Source organism: Mesocricetus auratus, unplaced genomic scaffold, assembly GCF_017639785.1.
Source record: "Mesocricetus auratus isolate SY011 unplaced genomic scaffold, BCM_Maur_2.0 Super-Scaffold_100038, whole genome shotgun sequence".
Lineage (NCBI taxonomy): Eukaryota > Metazoa > Chordata > Mammalia > Rodentia > Cricetidae > Mesocricetus > Mesocricetus auratus.
In genome coordinates, this window is record NW_024429216.1 from 6,137,450 (window position 1) to 6,158,996 (window position 21,547).

Consider the following 21,547-nt stretch of genomic DNA (forward strand, 5'->3'; position numbering starts at 1 on the left):
CCTTTCACCTCAGTGTTTTTAGGTACCTTGTCCCAACGGGTTCTCTCAGCTCTTGCCATTGTCACATCATTCCACAGTGTTCCCAACGAGGACATTAGAGCCAGAAGAATTACTTTTCCAGGGTCACCCATTGGCAGATCCAAGATGCCCTGCTCCTGTCTACCCTCGACCTTCTGGGCTTCCTGGTTTCTTCCTCAGTAGAACAGGCTCTTGCGCTGAGGCTGGGAAGTGGCTTTACAGGCTTCAGGGCAGGAGGAGCTCTGAGTGCCACATCCTGCCATGACTGACAACCGGTCATAACTGTCACTCTTCCAGGAGGGCAGAGACCATGCTGAGGAACTAGATAGATAGGACTCCATCCTCCCGTCCACACACTCGCCTCTGGCCTCGACACACCAGAGCACGGAGCCCAGACTGCTTTCCAAGCCAGTAGGCTGGCCTGTCCCAGATGGCCACCCCTAGCCGCCAAGCAGACAGGCTCCAGTGGGCCCACGCCTCAGCAGATGGTATGTGAGCTTTGGCAGTGTCAGCTTCCCACCGAGGCAGGAGCACCACACACCTGACCACTGGCTGCCTGCCCCATGCCAGTGACTTCTAAAAGACACACGGGGTTCCCCAGCCAGCCCCGGACCATCTGGCCAAGTGCTCCTTCAGCCTGGCAAGTGGGAATTCTTGACAGACCTTTGAATTTTGTTCTCACATCAGGCCTTCACTCTGTGTCCAATGCTGGCATGGAACTCACGGTCCTCCTGCCTTAACCTCCTGAGTATTAGGACTGCAGGCAGGTGCTACTGTGCCTAGTTGGGCTCTAGCTTTGGTAAGCTTAGGAGTTTGAGTTTGACTTTATGCAGCAGAACATACATACGTACATGCATACGTACGTACGTACATACGTACATACATGTCTATCCTAATGCTGATTGTCAGGACTTTCAATAGTACATAAGTACAAAGTGAAGAAAACAGTTGCAGTTCTGCTGGGCGTGGGCTATCTGTGTTCGTTCGGCATGTCTGGTTTGGGAGTATGCCTACTCATATCTGATGCATCCCATTGGGGAGTGGGAAGGGGACTGCACCTTAAAGCTTATCTGCGGCTTTGTACATTTGACCCTTACCCGCCTGCCTCAGTGACTGGTGAATGCATACCCAGCTCTCACTGTATTCAGATACAGCAGTAAGCTCTGCGTGTGAACTTCCTTACTGGAGTCTTCATCTAGCCCAGGTTGGCCTAAACTCTTTTTTTTTTTTTTTTTGGATTTTTTAAATTTTAAAAAAAAATTTTAAATAGCTTGTTTTACATGTCAATCCCAGTTCCCTCTCCCTCCCCTTCTCCGGCACCCCTCCCCACCATCCCCCCCCCAATCCTCCTACCCTATTGCCAATTTCTTCCACATAGGGGATATCTAGAGTCTATCATTTCATTCAGGGTAGGGTCCAGGCACTTCCTAAGAGTCCAGGCAGAGAGAGCAACCCTCTTTGTGTTATGGACACACAATGTCTGTTAGTATTCGAGGGATAAACACTGATCCACTACTCAGGACCCCATAGGTAGCCCAGGCGTTACAGGTGTGTGCAGTCACCTGCCTAAGGTAGGAGGTAGGCATTCTTATCCCCATTTTGCCAATGAAGAAATACTGAAAGTTCCAGGCCAGCCAGGACCACATGGCAGAACTGTGTATCAGTAAAAACCTACAGAAGTCAAGATAGTGGGGCACACTTGTAACCCTAGTGTTTGTGAGGCGAGTGAGTTCAAGGCAAACTCTGCACATAGCCAGTGTGAGACCAGCCTTGGGCCCATGAACACTGAAAAGGAAGGGAGGAAAGAAATGAGAAATGGGACGAGGAATTTAGCAGTTAGCTCAAGGTTCCAGAGCTTGGGAGAAGGGGAAGCTGAGAGCCAGACACAGGCTGACAGACAGGGCTTCAAATCTCTGAAGTCTCTGAAGGGCTCCCACCACGGGTTGGTCATGGGCCTGACTCTGACGGATAGGTCCTCTTTGCTTATGTGTCACTGTGTCCTTTTTACGGCTCACTTGGCCTGTCACCCTCAGGAAAAGGATACCAGATGTCAGAGGGCTCACAGCAGATCTGACTCGGGCTGCCAGGGAGAGCATGGTCTGGCAGTGGGACAAGGGCAGGGGACTTCGGGGAGGGGCTGCTGTGCCAGTGGGAGGTGGCAGGGGTCAAGGCAGGGAGGAGAGAGGCAGCTCCTCCGCCCCTGGCCAGATGGAAGAACCGAGACACTTTCAAGTGCACAGCAGTGGGCAGTGGCCAGGGCCAAGTGCAGCTACAAGCCACCTGTCTCCAGAGCAGGCTTTTGGTCCACACTGGCTCTCGGCTCCAGCAGAGAGTGCTGCAGAACAGTGTCAGTAGGAGACAAAGATGCTGCCCCTGTAGGTGCCTTAAAGAAACCCACAGCCCCACGGCTACCCAGACTGGGAAGCAGAAGCCCTGATGCCATGGCTGCTCCCCATGTTTCATGCTTGCTTGGCTCACGATGAGAGATGTGTCTGTTTGTTAATGACCTCGTCCAAACTGGGAACTCCCAACCATGAGATCACTCCATTCCTTCCACTCGCCTCTTGCCTGGGTCCTGTTTGGCAGGGGTGGGCTGCGTGCCTGGCAGCAAATCGTGGCATGCTTTTCTGCTTCGTGTATCTGTTGACTTAGGAGAGTGTGTTTTGCAGTTAACACCAATCATCTCTTGTGTTTAAGCTGCAGCTTGGAACAGTGTATTTGGGGTGCTTGGAGCAGGCCCTGGGGGAGGGTTTTTTGTTTTTCTTGTTATTCTTGCTGTGGCTTCCATATACTCAGCCTGACCTAGGGCCTGGCCTAATCTGGTGCCTAGAGTCAAGCTTGTGTCAAGAGGACATGTCTACAGGCACTCTCAGCACTAGCAGGGTGTAAATTGGAACAACCGCTTGGAAAACTACTTGGCAGTTTCAGTAAAACTGAAGATTAGCATGTCTGGGTGATTTAGCAATTTGTCTCTTAGGTATAAACCCAAAAGGAAACGTGCTCCTGGACGCCAAGAGGTGCTTCTTGGATGTTCCCAACAGTGCTGCTAAGATGTCAAATGCTCGAAGCAGCCATGCTCAGCCGCACTGGGATGGACTAAATCCATGGCAACCCAGACTATTCTTCAGTGCACAGTTCTCAGAGGAAGAAACCAAGCTGGGCACAGGGGCACAGCTGTGCTTTGGGAGACTGAGACAAGGATCTCAAGTTCAAGGCCATCCTAGACTATAGAATGAGACTCTGTCTCAAAAAAAGAGCAAAAGAACCCGAGCATTGTGGTACATGCCTGTAATCTCAGCATTCAAGAGGGAAAAGCAGAATCAGGGATTTGAGGCCAGCCTGGGCTACATGAGATCCTGACTCAAAGGGTCAAGGAAGCCAGATAACAGAAGAACTGTCAGCCGGACACATGGCTCTGGATTACAGCACTTGCCTAGCAGGCCATGATTCCATCCCCGGCCCCCGAACATACTCCTGACAAAATAACAACAGTAACAATAACGAAAGGTCATGAAAGTAGGCTAGAGTAAACTAGTCCTGGAAGTCAGAATATCCAAGTCTCGGTCTGGGTGGTGCGTGACTAGGTATTAGCCTCTTGTGTGTATTGTACCAGTCACATACATGTAGGCTGTGCTAGGTGGCGGAAGTATCTTGAAGCATCTTGATGGTGCCTGCCTATAGTCCCAGTCCTCAGAAGGCTGAGACAGGAGGGTCTCTGAAAGTTCAAGGTCAGCTTAGCTTACGTAGCAAGACCTTGTCTTCAAAAATACAGCTCTCAGGGGACTGAGGGAGCTGGATCTCTAAGTTAGGGGCCAGCCTTGTCTACAGAGTGACTTCCAGGACATCCAGGGCTACACGGAGAAACCTTGTCTTGAAACACCAAAAGGAAAAGAAGAAACTGGGAGGGGGGGAGCATCAGGATGGCTCAGATGGCTCACCTTTACGAAGTGTCCCCAGCAAGAAGATGAGGGCCAGTAAAAAGCCCTGACCAGACAGGGGTCTCACATTTCATTGCCTGACACTGGTCACATGGTCAGCTGTAGGAAAAGCTTAGGAAGGGGTAGCATCTGAGGAAGAGGCCTGAGGTAGCCTTTGACTAAACAGCACAGCCAACTGAGAGGGTTTGAAGTGTGTACACATTCACACACACATACACAGAGACACATGTATATGGACAGGTGTATGTCCAGCCCCACCCAAGACCAAATCAGAGTACCTGGTTGATGATGTCTTTTATGAACAGCAAGAGCCACAATTCAAGACCCAGGCTGGCACCAGCATCCTAGACCAGCAGGTCTTAGATATCTACATGTCTACAACGTAAGCTGTTGCAGGAACAACCGAGAGCCCCTTCTTTGCGGGGCCTCTTTTGTTCATCTGGGGTCCAGCTTCCTGGCTTGCTCCCCTTCCCCCCACCTGTCAGCTTTCCGGGGTCTTTGCCTCATCTCTGCTCCCGGAATACATTGGCACAGAGGAGGCAACAGCCAGCATATGTGCTAAAGAAAGGGGGATGCATGGTCTCTCAGCCCCCCTTCACCAGGTGCCTGTTTCTGTCCCACAGAAGAGACGCTTGAGACTCGGATCTCAGGGAGGGGACAGCAGGTCTGAGTCCTTGCTAAACCTCTGAATTCTGCCTTCAAGCTGTTAAAAACCATTTCCCCTTCTGGTGGGGGTAGGAGTGAAGGGTTTCAGGGTGTTTGGTTTAAGACAAGGTTTCGTGTAGGGAGGCTAGACTTTTACTCTGTAGCTAAGGATGATCTTAAACTTCTAATCTCTTTTTTCTACCTCCCAAAAGCTAGGATTACAGCCCATCATACCCACATCTGGTTATTTATTTATTGTGTGTGTGTGTGTGTGTGTGTGTTGTTTTGGTTTGTTTTTTGTTATTGTTGCTGTTTTGGTTTTGGTTTTTGAGACAGAGTCACTGCATATCCCAGGTTGGCCTCAGCCTCAAAATCATCCAACCGTGACCTTCATAGTGGCTATGATTACAGAAATATACCACCACGCTGAGTTACACCTGTTTGTGAAGGCAGGATCCTTAATACGCCGTGGCCCCCTCAAACCCCTGAGACACTGCTGACCATCCTTCTCTCTGTCGGACAGCTCACCACACTTCGGGGCTCCATTCTAGAGGACGCCACACCTACAGCCACCAAGCACGGGACAGGGCGGGGTCTGCCCCTGAAGGACGCACTGGAATATGTCATCCCAGAGCTCAACATCCATTGCTTGCGACTGGCTCTCAACACTCCCAAAGTCACAGAGCAGCTGCTGAAGCTGGACGAGCAAGGGGTAAGCCCGGGGCTGAGGAGCCCCAGCCTCCAGCCCTAACCCTGCAACCCTTCTTGTCTCCGTCTCTGCTTTTATTTTTAGCAAGTACCAAACTCACTTAAGCTAGATTGAGCAACAGGAGGGAGCCATCAGCACATTGCAAGGGTACCAAGAGCAGTGTCAACGGCCTGGGAATGAGATTGACGTCACAAGTTTGAGAGGGAGAGGCAGTATGTGCTAGCCCACCAACACAAACCCACCCCCTGCCATCTGGCCCTTCCGCAGCCCCTCGCATTGCTTTTGCACTTCCAGCCGTGTGGACCCCAAGCAGCTCAGGGTCAGCTTTGGCACAGTCTCGGTCCATGCCCAGTCATCCTGTAGGACGTCAGCCCCAGCTCCAAACCCCGCCTTAAGAACATCATCCATTCACTCACTCACTCACACAGCCATGCAGACACAGACGGCAGAGTGGGCACCTTCCACACTGGTTCCTTCCCTACCGGCCGTGACTCCAGCAGTGCCGGGGCTCAGCACCTCGGGGCTCCCCTCCACCCTCCCTGCACCCGCTCTGCTCTTCTGCCTCCACAGCTGTGCCGGAAGCACAAGGTTGGCATCCTGTACTGCAAGGCCGGCCAGAGCTCAGAGGAGGAGATGTACAACAATGAGGAGGCTGGCCCCGCCTTTGAGGAGTTCCTGGACCTCCTGGGCGAGAAGGTCTGCCTGAAGGGCTTCACCAAGTACGCCGCCCAGCTGGATGTCAAGAGTAAGTAGAGAACATTCGTGAGGCAGAGGCAGGCAGATCTCTGAGTTCCAGGACACATGGTACAGGGCTGATACACAGTGAAACCCTGTCTCGAAAACCAACAAACAAAAAAGAGTCAAGTGACATGGGGCAGGCCTTTAATCCCATCCAGCTTTAGAAGGAAGAAACAGGTAGATATCTACGAGTTTGAGGTCATCCCGGTCTATATTGTAAATTCCAGGTCAGCTAAGGCTATATAATAAGACCTTGTTTCAATGGATGGATGGATGGGTGGGTGGTTATGTAGGTAGGTAGTAGGCAGACAGACAGACAGACAGGTAGGTAAGTAAGGGGGGCAGAGAGAGGATCAGATGCTGCTTCAAGATGGAGCATTTCCCTAGACTCCACCCTCAGTGCCACCCAAAAACTTTAGGAGGGACCACTGACGTGTCGAGGAGCCACCACTTCTTGTCTGCCTGACCAGCAGAAGCTCAAAGGTCAGGGTGAGGGTGCAGGCCAGTGAAAGGTCTTAGCAGCCCCGACTTGGGAAAACAGGTTTATCTGGCCCAGCAGTCACACTCCTGGAATGTGCTCGGCACACTGTGTGGTTACAGAGCAGGGACACAGGTGATGGCCACCTGTCACACACAGAAAGTCTCTGGAGAACATGTACTGGAGGATGCCTTTTATGTGCCAAGTATTTTAAGAACAACATGGCAGTATATTAAGGGTTTGTTTGCACCTAGTAAACTCTGAAGACACCCACACAGCCAGGTGTGGGGGCGCATGCTCTAATCCAGCACTTGGGAGACTGAGTCAGGAAGACTGAATTTAAGGCCAGCCTGGATTACACAGCTAGGCTTTGTCTTTTGAAAATAATAATAATTATATAATGGGAGATTTTTTTATTTCGTTGATTTTTAATGAATGGATGTAAGTTAAAAGCTAGCAGATAGCCTGTGGAGTACGACAGAAGCCCAGGGCCTTAGGGACTGTGGTACTAACTGGTGTTTCTATCCCAGCGGACTCCACGGGGACCCACTCTCTCTACACGACGTACCAGGACTACGAGATCATGTTCCACGTCTCCACCCTGCTCCCTTACACCCCCAACAACAGGCAGCAGGTCAGTAGTCCCCAGCTGGGACACAGTGCATTCACCCTCCTATGGCTGGTGACCATCCGCCCCTGTCTGCCCAGTGATGGCCCTGCTGGCACGGACTGTGAATCTGAGGAGGTCTTGGAGACCCTCAGAACCACGGTTGTTTCCCTGGGAGTCTAGATGATGTGTGATGGGGTTTGATGCCTCTCTGGTACCACATCTTCCTGCTGGTCCTTGGCCTCCCTGCTTACTTCCAGCCGTTCCATCTCCCTTCAGGGTCTCTTGAGTCATCACCCAGGGTTCTTGGAGAAGACCTGTTTTAGATTTGGCTGGATCTAGAGGTCCATGTCCTTGCCCCACCTTTCATTCACAAGGGACTGGGGTGGAGTGGGCCTGTGAGATGAGTCTGAAACACATGGCCACTCTGGACAGTGAGAATGGTTCAGGCGCTAGGGGCCAGGGAGGTGATCGCCCAGAGGGATGTTGGGGGTTCCAGGAAGATAAAGGGTGGGTGCTGCTGGAAGGTGACCAGGAGGCTGCAGGTGTGTCCAGATCCCTCTTTGGGGCTTGGCTTGGCAAGCCAACTGAACCCGTGCGCTAGCCCTTCCTAGTTTTTAGTGGGCGGGGACCCAGAGTGCTAAGAATTTAGAAAATAGGCTGTTGTGGGTTGTTCTCTCCGTATCGGTACAGGTCACACTGTAGGTTCTGTAGGTGAAAACTAGTCATACAAGCCATCTCCCAAGGATACCCTCCTAACCCGCTCTCAAAAGCACTGGCATCGGGATTGAACGTGAGTTTGAGATCTTCGCCCCTTGCTGGCTCTGTGACCACAGGAAAGTGATGGCACCTCTCTGAGCTTCCGGTCCTTCCTCCACACATGGTCCTGATGTTGCCTCATGGGTACTAGGGAAGATGTTTGCTTCCATGCCTGGGCCCTGAGCAGGAGACAGCCAACACCTGTAGGAAGCAGGGAGCCTGATCCTGAGTATTGGGGGCTGGAGACAGCTTGTCCTATAGAGTCGAAACCAGAAGCAAGTTGGGATCTCACCACTGGCCTTCATCCCTACGTGACAGAAAACTTCTCAGAGCCGAACTTTCCATTTTAGGAAAAGCCGTCTCGTGAGTTATTACCACTCAGGACTTTGGGAAGGTTCAGTGAGGTCATGAGTTTAAGATGTCACTGGGAGGTGAGGTCCAGCACAGGAAGCAAGTCTTGTATCTAGCAACATAATTCATGCAGGTCAGACAGCATAGAGAACTAACAGGCCCAAGAGCTGGAGATGACTCGGTGCTCAAGAGCACTGGCTGCTCTTCCAGAGGGCCCAGATTCGATTCCCAGCACACACATGGTATCTTACAACTGTCTCTAACTCCAGTCCCAGGGGGTCTGATACCCTCTTCTGGCCTCTGAGGACACTAGCACATACATGGTGCACAGACATACCTGCAGGCAAAAGACCCACACACATAAAAATAAAAAAGTTAAAAACCAGCCAAGCATGGTGGCGCACACCTTTAATCCACTCAAGAGGCAGAGGCAGGCAGATCTCTGAGTTTGAGGCCAGCCTGGTCTTACAGAGTGAGTTCCAGGACAGCCAGAGCTGTTATATAGAGAAGTCTTGTCTCAGAAAGCATGGAAAAAATTTTTTTAATCTTTGGTGTTGTGCATCTTGGCACACACCTTTAATCCCAGCACTGCCGAGGCAGAAGCAGGTGGATCTCTATGAGTTCCAGGCTGGCCTGATTTACTGAAGAACTTACAGGTCATCCCAAGCTACATGGAAAACCCTGTCTCAAACACAAAGTACTAACAGGTTGGATAACATGGTTGGGGCAGAAGACTGCCAGTTTGGTGGCTTAAAGCCAGTCTCCATTAAAAACAAAAGTCAGGCATGGTAGCCAACTCCCTTTGTGAGGTGCGAGGGTCAGGAGGTGAAGCTCGTCCTTGCCTGCATTCCGAGTTTTAAGTCCTAGCCTGGACTGTGTGAGACCTGTCTCCCCTAGCCTCCAAAGGAAGGCTGGGTGTCATCTTGGCAAATAAACAAGACGCTGAAGAAACCCATTGCCGTCTCCCTTGGAGATAGAAGCAGGAGTGAGAGGGCGTGGCTCCCTGGGCCATCTGAACCTCAGCTGGGGAGGCCGGGAGAGAGAGCCACCCGGAATGGGCCCTGCCTGTGTGCTCTGGTGAGACTCTGCCCTTGTCTGTGTGGCCTGAGCAGTTGGGTGGCCTCTATCGGAGTCCCCTGCGGTGAGGTTTGCCCAGCCCTCCTACATGCCAGGCTCTTTGCTCACAGGCAGCAACCTGAACAGGAAGAGATAGATGAGGGACGAGTAGAGGGAGGGCCTCGGTGCAAAATGTAGCCGTGAATATCCGGTAAGGGACACAAGATAGCAAAGAGGGGCATGCTGGGAGCAGGGCAGATCTTGGAGATTTGCTACAGACGGCAGAAATCCCGAAAAATCCTGAGGCACTGAGGAAGGAGGAAGCCACCTGGGGCTCTGGGGAAGCAGGGACAGCCATTCCCACTGCTTGTGAGAGGAAAGGCTTTTCTGGAATGTCAGAAGAGCATCCGGGCAGGTGTGGGGAGGAGCATCCCGGTAGGTGCAGTGTCAAGAGGCTAGGATCCTGCCCCTGAGGGTTCCTTGGCTTTGTTCACGACCCTTCAGACCCTACGTGAGAAGGAGCCGTAAGGGCTCTGAGCATCTAGGGCCAAGTCCTGGCTCCCATGCTCACATGCGCCCTCTGGTGGGGGTGGGCATGGGGAGCCAGCCAGGCAGTCTGGGTAGGAGTTGTAGAGCCGGCCTGTGATCCTTACTTCCTCCTTTCTGCTTCCAGCTGCTGAGGAAGAGGCACATAGGGAATGACATCGTGACGATCATCTTCCAGGAGCCAGGCGCGTTGCCTTTCACCCCTAAGAACATCCGCTCGCACTTCCAGCACGTCTTCATCATCGTCCGAGTCCACAACCCCTGCACTGAGAATGTCTGCTATAGGTATGGCTCCAGGGTCCCGTCCCATGCACAGCCAGGCCCTGAGAGGCTGAAGAAGACGTGCCCCATCCCAAATGACACCTCACCACACTCCCTGGCTCCTGGTTCCCACCAGGGCCGATGTTTTCTCTCAAGTTTCTGCTTGTAAATGATAGAAAACCACCTCAGTCTGGTTCACGGGAAGATACACTTGTATGTATCGGCTCTTGTGGGCACATCACGGGAAGGCACGTCTGGGTGTTGCATGGTCCTGGAAGGAGCCTCATTTTGCCAGCAGCTCAGTCTAACATCCTCCCGACTACAGAGAGGGAAGGCCGGATTGGACTGGGGGTGTAGCTCAGCCTGTAGAGTTTGCCTACCATGCACGAAGATCAGATATGAGTTTGATCCCCAGCTCTGCGTGAACCAAGCGGAGTGGTGCAATCCTAAAATCCCAGTGCTCGAGAGGCAGAGGAGGGAAATCAGACGTTCAAGGGCCTCCTCAGCCTTTGGACTTTGTGAGACCTGTCTCACAATGAGGGGCAGGGAGAAGGAGACCAGCGCACACGTTCCCGAGCCTTGTGCCAGAGCTCTGTAGAGACCCTCTGGCCCGGCTGGAGTCAGGTACCTCTTTGGGAACTAATGCCTGGCCTGACACCTGTGCGTAAGAACAGAAAAGCACAGGAGCAGACCTAGGAGAAGCTGGGGCAGTAGCTCCCTGGGACTACCTGTATGAGTGGCCCTGCTTGTAAGGTAGAGTTGAGAAGTAAGTTTGGGGACAAAGTCTCACTGTATAGCCCAGGCTTCCTTGAGAGTTGTGATCTTCCTGCCCCAGCCCCTGGATGTTAGAATGACAGGCATGTTGAATCGGGGGTTGTAGTTCACACAGATGTCTAACCCAGGTCCCGAGCCTTTTCTGTGCCCTCTCCAACATCAGGAATTCCTCAAGGTAGTAACCATCCCCAAAAGACAAAGGGAAAGCCCCTGGAGACTAGGAACAGGGTAGAGCTGGATCCTCAAACTCATCCAACCTAGCAACCCAGGCCCAGGCCATCAGCTTGTCCCTGCAGACTAGGGACTGAAGCAGGTGTGCCGTTTCCCATTGTTTGAACATGCTGTAAGATCCAAAGAAGAGCATGTAGCTGCCCCAGACTCCCTGCCCGGCCAGCCTCACAGAGGCAACACACACGCTGCTTCTGCATCTTGATTCGCCGTAAGTGGCCTTCCATGTTTCAGTGCTAGTGCTGGCAGGCTGCAGCCTCTACTGCATAGCCTAGAGGCTTCCACTAGGCATTCTTCAAGGGCTTTGAATACCAGAACATGGCATGCTCTTTCTTTCATATGACTGCCAGGCATTCTATTGTATGTCTAGGGGACAGGTTCCCGCCGTCCTCCCAGGATGGACATTTGGGATTGTTTGCTGGCACCTGCCCTGAGTCACCTTGTTTCTGCACTCCCTGCAGTGGCGCACTGGCGGTCTCGGTCTCGGTGGAGCTAGCAGTGGTTACTGGTGTGATTTCAGCATGCCGTTGTAGCTGATGCGAACTGCCGTGCATGCTGCATGGACTGGTGGTTGCCAGGGATCCGCACCATCAGTCATCCCCCGGCCCAAGGAATGTCCTACAGCAGCCGCGGGATGCTGGCTGGTACCTCAGACTCTGTGGACTGAAGTCACTTGAATGAGTCCAGGGTTTAATTAACAATTGCTGTTTCTCAGCACCTGAAAGGTGGCCCTGGTGACAGAAGACATGCCTAGGAAAAGGAAACAGCCTGCCTGTGCCTCCGGGGTCAGCAGGAGCGTAGAGGTCGCCCTCCTCTCCCTCCTCACTCCTTCTTAGTATAGTTGGAGAATGACACAGGATAGGAGACCAAATGCAGGTCCTTGTACAAGCTAGGCAAGCACTTTACTGCTAAGCCCTTGTTTTGTTCGTTTTACCTCCAGGGCTTGTTTTGTGTTGGTTTTGAGACAGTTTCGAATAGTCCATGCTGGTCTCATGGTAGCTCAGGTTGCTCTCAAACCCATAGTGATCCACCTGCTTCAGCTTCCCAAGAACTGGAATTATAAACCTGAGTGAGCCGCCAGGTCCAACTTAATATGTCAAAGCACCCATTACTCAAAATTTCCTCAGGGTTTGGAGGCACAGTGAGTTGGTGATTTGGGCATGCGTGTGTGTATATGTGTGTCTTCTGGCAGTCCTGGGGATTGGACGTAGGGCCTCACTCATACTAGGCGAGTGCTATACCAATGAACTATAGCCATGACCCTTGGCTTTTTTGAGGCAAAGCTTTGCTAGATAGAATATCCCAAACTGGCCTCAAACGTGCAATCCCCCTGCTTCAGCTTCCTGAGTGCTGGGATTCTCGGGTATGCTGCTCTGCCCGGTGCCCTTCCTCCTCTCTGTGCCTTCCTCTTCTGCCTTGTGGTCCCCCACCTCCAACTTTACCAGACAAACTTAGGCTTGGTCTCCAGGGTGACTTCTTCCTGATGCACAGCCCTTTCCTGTTTTTTACAATTTAATTTTAAGACTTTTATTATGCAATATTTTAAACATTCTGAAAAGTGCAGAAAATAATGGAACAGACACCCATGTGGCCGCCAGCAGATTTAACAGATGTTAGCATTTTGCCTCCCTTGCTTCAGTGTTCCCTCTTTTCTTTATTTTTAAAGAAGGGAAATGTTAGCGATAAAACCACAACTGTCCCTTACCAACTCCAAGGTCCTCTCTGGGGAAACCCACTCTGCGTGCTTCCCCCAGTTGTGGGAAGGATCTCGAGGCTAGCCTGCCCTGCCCTCCCATGTGACCCCATTGAATTTCGTGTGCGTGCACGCATGCTCACGTGGGCATCATGTAACCGAGGCTGACCTCAGACTCTATGTACCAGAGATGGCCTTGCACTTCTGATTCTCCTCCCTCCAAGTGCTGGGATTACAGTTAACCGTGCCTGGCTAACGTATCAGAGGACCTTAAAGGGCTGGTGAGACAAATGTCCTGTCCCACACACTGACAAAACAGTTGTCAAATTAGCAATTGCACATGTTCTAGAAGCGCTGACTAAGCTCTAGAGGATCAGGGGCCTGGTGGCCGCACATCTGGTTGTGCAATGAGTTCTCATCTTTTGCCATTTCTTCATGGCCACCGGCATCTTCCCCGAGCCCGTCTTGTGAACAAGCTAAAAGTGAGGGGCCGGCTGTTCCTTGGTCCAGAACCTTCAGCCGCTCCATCTCCTGTCTTAAAACCCTGAGTCAGGACCATGGGAAAAGCCAGTCTGTCACTAAGCAGTTGAGTGCCCAGGGGGCTGCAAGGCTCTTCCCTTGAGTGTCAGCTGCTCTGTTATGTTGCGACAGCGATCCTGCTTGGCCCGACTGGGGCACTGCCCTTGTAGTCACAAATTCCCTTCTTATTGGTGGGAATAATTTTCTTCTCCCTGGGGCAAGAGAACCCACCGAGCCCAGGGTGGTATGTGCGTGTCCCTCCTGTGTGGGAAGGGACACTGGACAGAGAGTGGTGGCCACAGAAGGTGAGGGTTAGGCTAATGGTGGGGACTCCTGCCCTTGCTCAGTGCCACTTGAGGCAGCCACAGTGACCTTTCCGTCAGGGAACCGGCAGGAAGCAGAAGCTGCCACCCCCCACCAAGGATTTAACGGAAGGCTGATGACAGTGTGGATGGCTCAGGAGACATGAAGCATCCAGACCAGGGGCAGCAAAGAGCCAGCCCTGCCCACCCCAGGCTTGACGCAAACAGTTTCTAGAAGCTGGTAAGAGGTGTGGCGCCGGGGCAGGGCCACCCAGCCGAAGCAGTGGCTGTGGATCTTTAAAGCGTCTAGAGCAAAGCCCGCAGCCCTTGCCACTGTCATGGCCTGGCAGGGAAGGAAGAGGAGAAGTGAATATAGGTGTGCGCTCCTGAACAGTTAGGACACTCCGAAATAGGACCTTGGTTCCTTTCGTCACTGCACAGGCATTGTAGGGTATGCTCACACCTGATGTCAACAGACGAGTCAATACACGGACTGACGTAGTAGAGGTGGCCTCTCCTCCCATCATTAGGTTGCACCTGGGTGCACCCCAGTATCTTCCTCCCACCGGTGCCTCCCGTTGGCCGAGCTCACTCAGAAGCCTAAGCCTGTGGGACCCCAGGAGCCTTCTTCTCAATGCGGGGCAGATAGAAGCACGAGGCACCTCCAGGGCCGTGTGTGGCGCGCCTCCTGTTCGTTGCTGCCTGGGCTCTGACCCTGGCTTGGCTCCTTCTGCATGGCCCCCTTCCCACTTGGGCTGCCCCTGCTGTCTGGTGTGTCCCCGTCCTGTCCTGAAATCTCAGCTGCCATTTTCCACCCCAGATTCCCCTGTCCTGCCCTGGCCAGCACTTCTCTGTCTCCATCCGTGTCTGTTCGTTTGTATGTTCAGTCAGCAGCTGGGGAAAGACCGGAAGTGCTGTATCCGCAAAGCTGAAGAGCATTCAGGAAGCCCCTGTCAAACAGATGGGTGCATGTTATCCCATCTCCCTGTCAGGATAGGGGAGGGTGCTGCAGAGGTCAGCCAAATGCCAGCAAGCATTGCACTGTGTTCGAGTTGCATAGGGTACTGTTTAATCTGTAGTCTACTTGTTTATTTTATTTATTCTTTTGAGAAGGGTCTTATGAATCCCAGGCTGGCCTTGAACATACTACATAGCTGAGGACGAGCTTGAATCTACCTCCTGAGTTTTGGGCATGAGCCACCACACTAGCTCCAGATTTTCAAAATAATCTTTCTTGAGATGATTTGCAAAGTATATCAAGTATTTAAAAGAACTAAAGTCCACACATGTGCTCCACAAGCAGACCGTCCTCCATTGATGGCGTATAGCAAGTCAGCATGGAACTGCAGCCTTAGAGTCAGCTAGAGTCCAAGCCTGTACCAGATGTTCTCCATCCTCCTGGGACCAATAGGCCATCCTCAGGGCCTAGCCATCCCATTGCAGCAGAAGAGTATAGAAGTATAGGTCACTTGCTAGGCAGTGGTGACACACCTTTAATCCCAGCACTTGCAGAGACAGGTGGGTCTCTGAGTTTGAGGTCAGCCTGGTGTACAGATCGAGTTCCAGGACAGCCAGAGCTACACAGAGAAACCCTGTCTCGAAAACCAAAAAGAAAAGGTATAGGTCCCTCCATCTCCTCCTACATTCACATACAGTTCAAGCCCTCACTCAAAAGGCGTTGACCAAGTCAAATCAGATGACCAGGCTGTAGAAAGGGCGATAAGCTTGTAGAGAGGAAAGAAAGTTGTTCATTTTTTGTTTTTTCTCCAAACTGTAATCTAACACATAGTTTATATAAAACAAGACAGAACCAAGTCCGGAGCCAGGAGTGGTAGCTGTGACCCCAGCACTTGGGAAGTTGAGATGGGGTGTCTCATGTTCAGGGTCAACCTGGGCTTCATATTGAGACTGTCTCAGAAAACCAAGGGTGACTAAGGTTACAACTCAGTGGCAAATCACTTGTTCCACATGTGTAAGCCCTCAGTCTGACCCTCAGCACCTTGTGTGTGTGCTTGTGTGTACCTATGTGTGTATGTTTAGAGAATATATACAATATGTTATACATGTATATGTGCTCTAAGACGTTTTCTTCAACTTTCCAGTCTACCTAACTAGCAACTTACTGGGTGGATATATGCGTCCATTCATAAAAGAGATACTCCGGGACTGGGGGGTGTGTGGCTCAGTAGTCGAGCCCTTGGTTAGCTTCACCAGGTTTCATCCATAGTACAGCAAACAGGAGGAATGGAGAAAAGATATTGCTTTTGATTTTATGATTTCTTTCTAGAGAAGGTCCTGTTTGTTAGAGACAGAGTCTTTTGTTTGTTTGCTTGTTTTGCTTTTGTTTTTCAAGACAGGATTTCACTGTGTAGCCCTGGCTGTCCAGGAACTCACTATGTAGACCAGGCTGCCGTGCCTGGCTTGCTGTCACTCTGACTAGAGACAGAATCTTAAGTAGCCCAGGCTGACCTTGAACTCCTGATCCTCCCTCCCCTTCCAAGTGCTGGGGTTACAATATATCCTACTGCTTTTAAAGAGTTGTAATTCTTTTCCATTTCTTAATGGTTTCTCCCTCCTTAGCATGGCTGTGACCCGATCCAAAGACGCTCCTCCTTTTGGCCCCCCCATCCCTAATGGAACCACATTCCGAAAGTCCGATGTCTTCAGAGACTTTTTGCTAGCCAAGGTAATTAACGCTGAGAACGCTGCACACAAGTCTGACAAATTCCATACGATGGCCACCAGAACCCGACAGGAGTACCTTAAGGACCTGGCCGAAAGCTGTGTCTCCAACACCCCCATTGACTCCTCCGGCAAGTTCACCCTCATCTCCCTGACCTCCAAGAAGAAGGAGAAGACGAAGGCCAGGGCAGGAGCAGAGCAGCTCAGTGCTGGGGCCATCGCCTGGCGCGTGGCAGCTCAGGACTACGCCCAGGGCGTGGAGATCGACTGCATTTTGGGGATTTCCAATGAGTTTGTAGTGCTCCTGGACCTGCGCACCAAGGAGGTGGTGTTCAACTGCTACTGTGGGGACGTCATTGGCTGGACCCCAGACTCCTCAACGCTAAAGATCTTCTATGGCCGAGGGGACCACATCTTCCTGCAGGCTGCAGAGGGCTCTGTGGAGGACATCAGGGACATTGTCCAGAGACTGAAGGTGAGAAAGAGGGCCCAGCAGAAGGTTCCAGAATATTACAGTACTCCCTGGCCTAGGAGCCAGATATAGCATACATCAACCCTAAGAATCACAATTCTCTCTCTCTCTCTCTCTCTCTCTCTCTCTCTCTCTCTCTCTCTCTCTCTCTCTCTCTCTACACACACACACACACACACACACACACACACACACACACACACACACGGGGTCTGGGGAGTCCTTCAACCCACATTGCTCCTAGAGAAAGTATGGGCCAGGAATCTATGGCTGCCCACTCCTTCACCTTGAAAGAACAAAAATGCTATGTGTTCACTGCCCCTAAAAGCAGACAGGAGATGGAGGCTTAGACATACACTAAACTTTTAAGTGGAGCCAGAGGTGGTAGAGCATTGTAAAAGCCCTGGGTTCAATTCCCAGTACCAAAACTAAGAGGGCTTTTCTCTGGGAGACTTAAAATAAAACCAAAGGTTCTTGGGGACTGGAGAGATGACCCAAAGGTTGAGATTGTATACTGCTCTTGCAGAGGATGTGAGTTCAGTTCAAAGCATCCGTGTGCCTGTAACTCCAGATTCAAAGGTATCCAACATTTCTGGTCTCTATGGGTACTAGGTCCCTGCACTCTCATGCATATATACCTACCCACAGACACACGCATACGTAAAAGTAAAAAAAAATAAGTAAAAAAAATAAATAAAAAGGGCTCTAGACCAGGTTTATCTAATCTGTGGCCCCTGAGCCTCACATAACCCAAGATGGCTATGATTGTAGACACTACCATGTCAAGTATCAAAAGGCTGGGCACCTCAGTCAAGACCATTAAAGTATAGAGGAGGGACAAGGAACATAAAAATAATTGGAACGTAAAGTGAAAGAAACAAACTTAAAATGGGGTATGGTTTTAGTTCCATACTGGTAGTCGAGTAATCATGAATGACTTGACTGTCTGTGTTAAATGACAAAGACTTACAGCACAATAACAATTGTATTTTTGGCCCTGGGGTGGCAATAACAGAAGGAGGCAGATCTCTGAGTTTGAGGCCAGCCTGATCACATAGTAAGTTCCAGCACATCCAGAGCTGTAGAGAGAGCCCACCTGAAACAAACAAACAAAAACAAGCCCAATCCTTGAATGCCTACCTGGGTTTCATCTCCAGCACTACAAGGTGGGGTCAGGGTAAGGCTGAGAAATCTTAGACTCCTTCCTGGCGAACAACTCAGACTCAACTCTTGGCCTAACTGAAGTGGTAGATTAGTGACAAATTAGTTGGTAATGACAGCCTGAAACATTGTTTTGAGAAGTGCTAAGGCCCCACCTGACCTCCATAGGAAGGTGTTCTGAGGTCAACCCTGAGACCGCAGGCTCTGAAGGGATTAGTAGTACATGCCAACCATGGCAGAGAAAGCCCTATTCCACAGTTGTTAAGAGGTACAGGGTCCAGCTGGGCAGTGGTGGTGTACACCTTTAATCCCAGCACTCGGGAGGCAGAGGCAGGCGGATCTCTGTGAGTTCAAGGCCAACCTGGTCTACAGAGTGAGTTCCAAGACATCCAGGACTGTTTCACAGAGAAACCCTGTCTCAGAAAACAATAAATCAGCAGAAACAGAAAAGAGTACAGGGTCTAGAGACCAGAGACTTGGCTTCACGTCCCCAGTGTTGCCACTTTCTGACTGTGTGACCACCAGACACACTTAGACTCTGTGTGACTGTCGCATTTCCTTCCTGTTGCCGTGGTAAAATACTCTGAGGGGGGAAGAAAACAGCTTAGGGTACAGAGTGTATTTAACTGACAGCCCTAGGTTACAGTCTGTCATGGCAGAGAAGTCACAGTGACAAGGTTGAGGGAGCGAAACAAGCAGAGAGTAACAGATGCTTGCTAGTACTTAACTCACTTTCTCCGTTTTGTATAGTCCAGGGCCCAAGCCCAGGGAATGATGTCACCCACAGCAGGCAGGTCCTCCCACCTTACCTAGCTTAATCACAACCCAGGAGATTCTGGATTCTGTCCAGTTGGGAAGCAACAGTAACTGTCATAGCAACTCAGTTTCCTCTGCTGGACAATAGAAGCAGTAATGATCTCATGTCAGGGCTAGGACTGGAGCTTGGTGGGAAAGCACTTGCCCAGCACATGTGAAGTCCTCAGTTCAATCTCCAGTACTTAAAAAAAAATCCTATATAATATGCAAGTTTCATTTCATTTTATTATATGTACATTGTATATATAATATATTATTTGTGTGGTTTTGGGTTTGTTTATTTGTTTGTTTTTGTTTTCTGAGACAGGGTCTCTCTGTGTAGCCCTGGCTGTCCTGGAACTCACTCTGTAGACCAGGCTGGCCTGGAACTCATGGAGATCTGCCTGGTGTTGAGATTGAAAGCATGCACCCCCACTGCCCAGCTGATATAAAAGTTTTAAAGGTTCCGTGACTTACGTTCCCGAGGCAAGCTTGCTTGACTGTTGGCTGTGACCTCTCCCAGTAGCATTGTGATTGTATGTCCTCACCCTTGTAGGTCTCTTCACTCTCTTAAATTCAGGTGGGCCTGGTTAAACCCCACCCTTGGCTCCTCTGACTTCACAATTCTCGAATCTTTGAAACCACTGTGGTCAGTGTTTCAGTGCCGTGCTATAAAGTGGGGTCTGGTTCACAGCCCTGCCATTCTGAGTGCCCCAGATCCCACAGGAGCGGGGAAGCTAAGCAGGGTTGGGTGGGATAAGGCGAGGCTGGAACCCTGGGGTCTCCATCTGTCTGATCTCTTCCTGATCTCATTGGCTTAGGACTGGGTTGGCATACAGTAGGCATTCAACAGATGCTGACTAGTGGTTGGTTTGTTGAGTGAGTTATGTCCTCACAGACCCCAGTGCTGTTCTTGTTTCCATTTGATAGATGAAGCTGAGGCCCAGAAAGGACCAGAAACTCACGTGAGCCCCTACAGCCTGTAGGTAGCAGAACTGTGGTCCGATTACAAGCTGTTCTCACTTGACAGCCCAGGACCAGTCTCTAGCTGTTTCCTCAGAATCTTCCCAGGGTTGCCCAAGTGACCCCCGAAAAACTTCACACAGTGACTGCAAGCTGGGTTTTCTCCCATGCTTCCATGCTCCCTGACTCAATAAAGGCTAAGTCTGTTGAGGTCAGGGTACTTGCAACCAGCCAGGGTCCCCCTTGTTCTCATATCCACCTTCAGGCACCTGCCAACTGCTTCTCCCACGCCCATGCCTCCTCCTAGTGCAGACTGCCCAGGGCTCTGGGTTTGGGGGAGGGGAGTTACCACATGCTTACTATGTAGCCTAGAATAGCTTTGAAACTGCAGTCTTCTTGAGGTGGGAGCATGGGTGGTTCGAGACAGGTGTCTCTGTGTAGTCCTGGACATCCTGGAACCTCACTTTGTAGAGACCAGGCTGACCTTGAACTCAGAGATCTGCCTGCCTCTGCCTCCCTATGCTAGGATTAAAGGCGTGCACCACTAGGACCTGCTGAAGCTGTGGTCTTCTACCTCAGCTTCGGGAATGCTGAGATTGACTGCCTGTATCGCCATGCCTGGCTTCTCCCAAATTACTACAGGAGCCTGCATGTGTGCAGGGTGTACACATGTGTGCAGGGTGTGTACACACACACACACACACACACACACACACACACACACGCGCAATCTCCTTTGATGCCACCATTGTTTCACTGTGATCTGTTCTTAATCTGGGCATCTGATCACCTGAGTTCTATGTTCCAAACCCTTACCTTACCCTGAGAGAAAGGCAGAGGCCTTCTCCTGGTGGAGGCCTGTGTGCTCGTTCCTCGCTGATCCCATGGCTCATTCCATACTGATCCCGTCCCCTGGGTGCCTACCCCGTGGCTCCCTGCTCCACCCTGACAGACCTGCCGTTTCTAGGCAGGCATCCAGCCTCGGGGCCTTCATACCGCCTATCCCTTCTACCGAAACTTTCCTCGGTTGCCCCGTGGCTTGGTCCCTCCCTTCCTGCGGGCCTTTGGTCACTTGTCCCCTGAGGTCTTGTTGCCTAGATTGCAAGCTCTGCCGGTAAGCTCAGACCGTTTGCTGCCGTCTGCCTCGTACGTTCATATTATGTGCTCACCACTGTAGCTCGCCATCCAGAGAGTTCCATTTGATTCTTTTTCAGATGTTTTGGTTCTGGTTTATTTTTGCTTCTCTTAAAAATCTGGGGAGTCTAGATGTAGTGGCTCCACAAGTCTATGGACAGTGGTCAGCTGAAGGCAGGGCAAGGGGCTGTCATCCCTGCGGAGCACAAGTGTGACTCCCATCAGTGACACAGCCCGCGTGGATTACAGACATTTCCCCTAGCACCCTGTGAGGACATCTGCCCTGCAGAAGTGGCTTCTGAACTAGAACTGGAGCCGTAGGGAAGAGGGCTGCCTCATTCATAAAAAGAAATACACGAATACAAAACCCAGAAGTGGATGAGAGCCAGGCAGAGTAGATCTAATCTACCGCCCAGCGGCGCCCGCAGCCAACAGCACAAGTGAGCATGCTGTACCTGTGTGTATGACAGCAGAACTGTGTCTCTCACAGGAGAGAGGCTGGGACGCCGAGTCAAAGCTCAGCAGGTTCCTGTCCTAGTGAGGGGCCGCCTCATGGGAGACTTCTTACTGTGAACTCACTCTGTAGACCAGGCTGGCCCTGAACTCAGGAATCACCTGGCTCCGCCTCCCAGTGCTGGGATTAAAGGTGTGAGCCTCCACCACTCAGCCTCTTTGGGCCTCTTTTACAAGGGCTCTGAGCATCTCATTCATAAGAGCT

At 51.3% G+C, this 21,547-nt stretch overlaps 1 protein-coding gene across 4 annotated transcripts in view; it reads left to right on the forward strand.

The window, feature by feature from the left end:
• Sipa1l3 (signal induced proliferation associated 1 like 3) overlaps window positions 1-21,547 on the forward strand; it is a 204,898-nt gene that overhangs the window by 122,371 nt on the left and 60,980 nt on the right. For all 4 annotated transcript variants that reach the window (XM_040734703.1, XM_040734707.1, XM_040734705.1 and 1 more), the window contains 5 exons: window positions 5,125-5,313; window positions 5,881-6,055; window positions 7,057-7,160; window positions 9,973-10,130; window positions 16,203-16,779. In XM_040734703.1, the coding sequence (XP_040590637.1) occupies window positions 5,125-5,313; window positions 5,881-6,055; window positions 7,057-7,160; window positions 9,973-10,130; window positions 16,203-16,779 (1,203 nt within the window). The remainder of the gene's footprint in view (window positions 1-5,124; window positions 5,314-5,880; window positions 6,056-7,056; window positions 7,161-9,972; window positions 10,131-16,202; window positions 16,780-21,547) is intronic.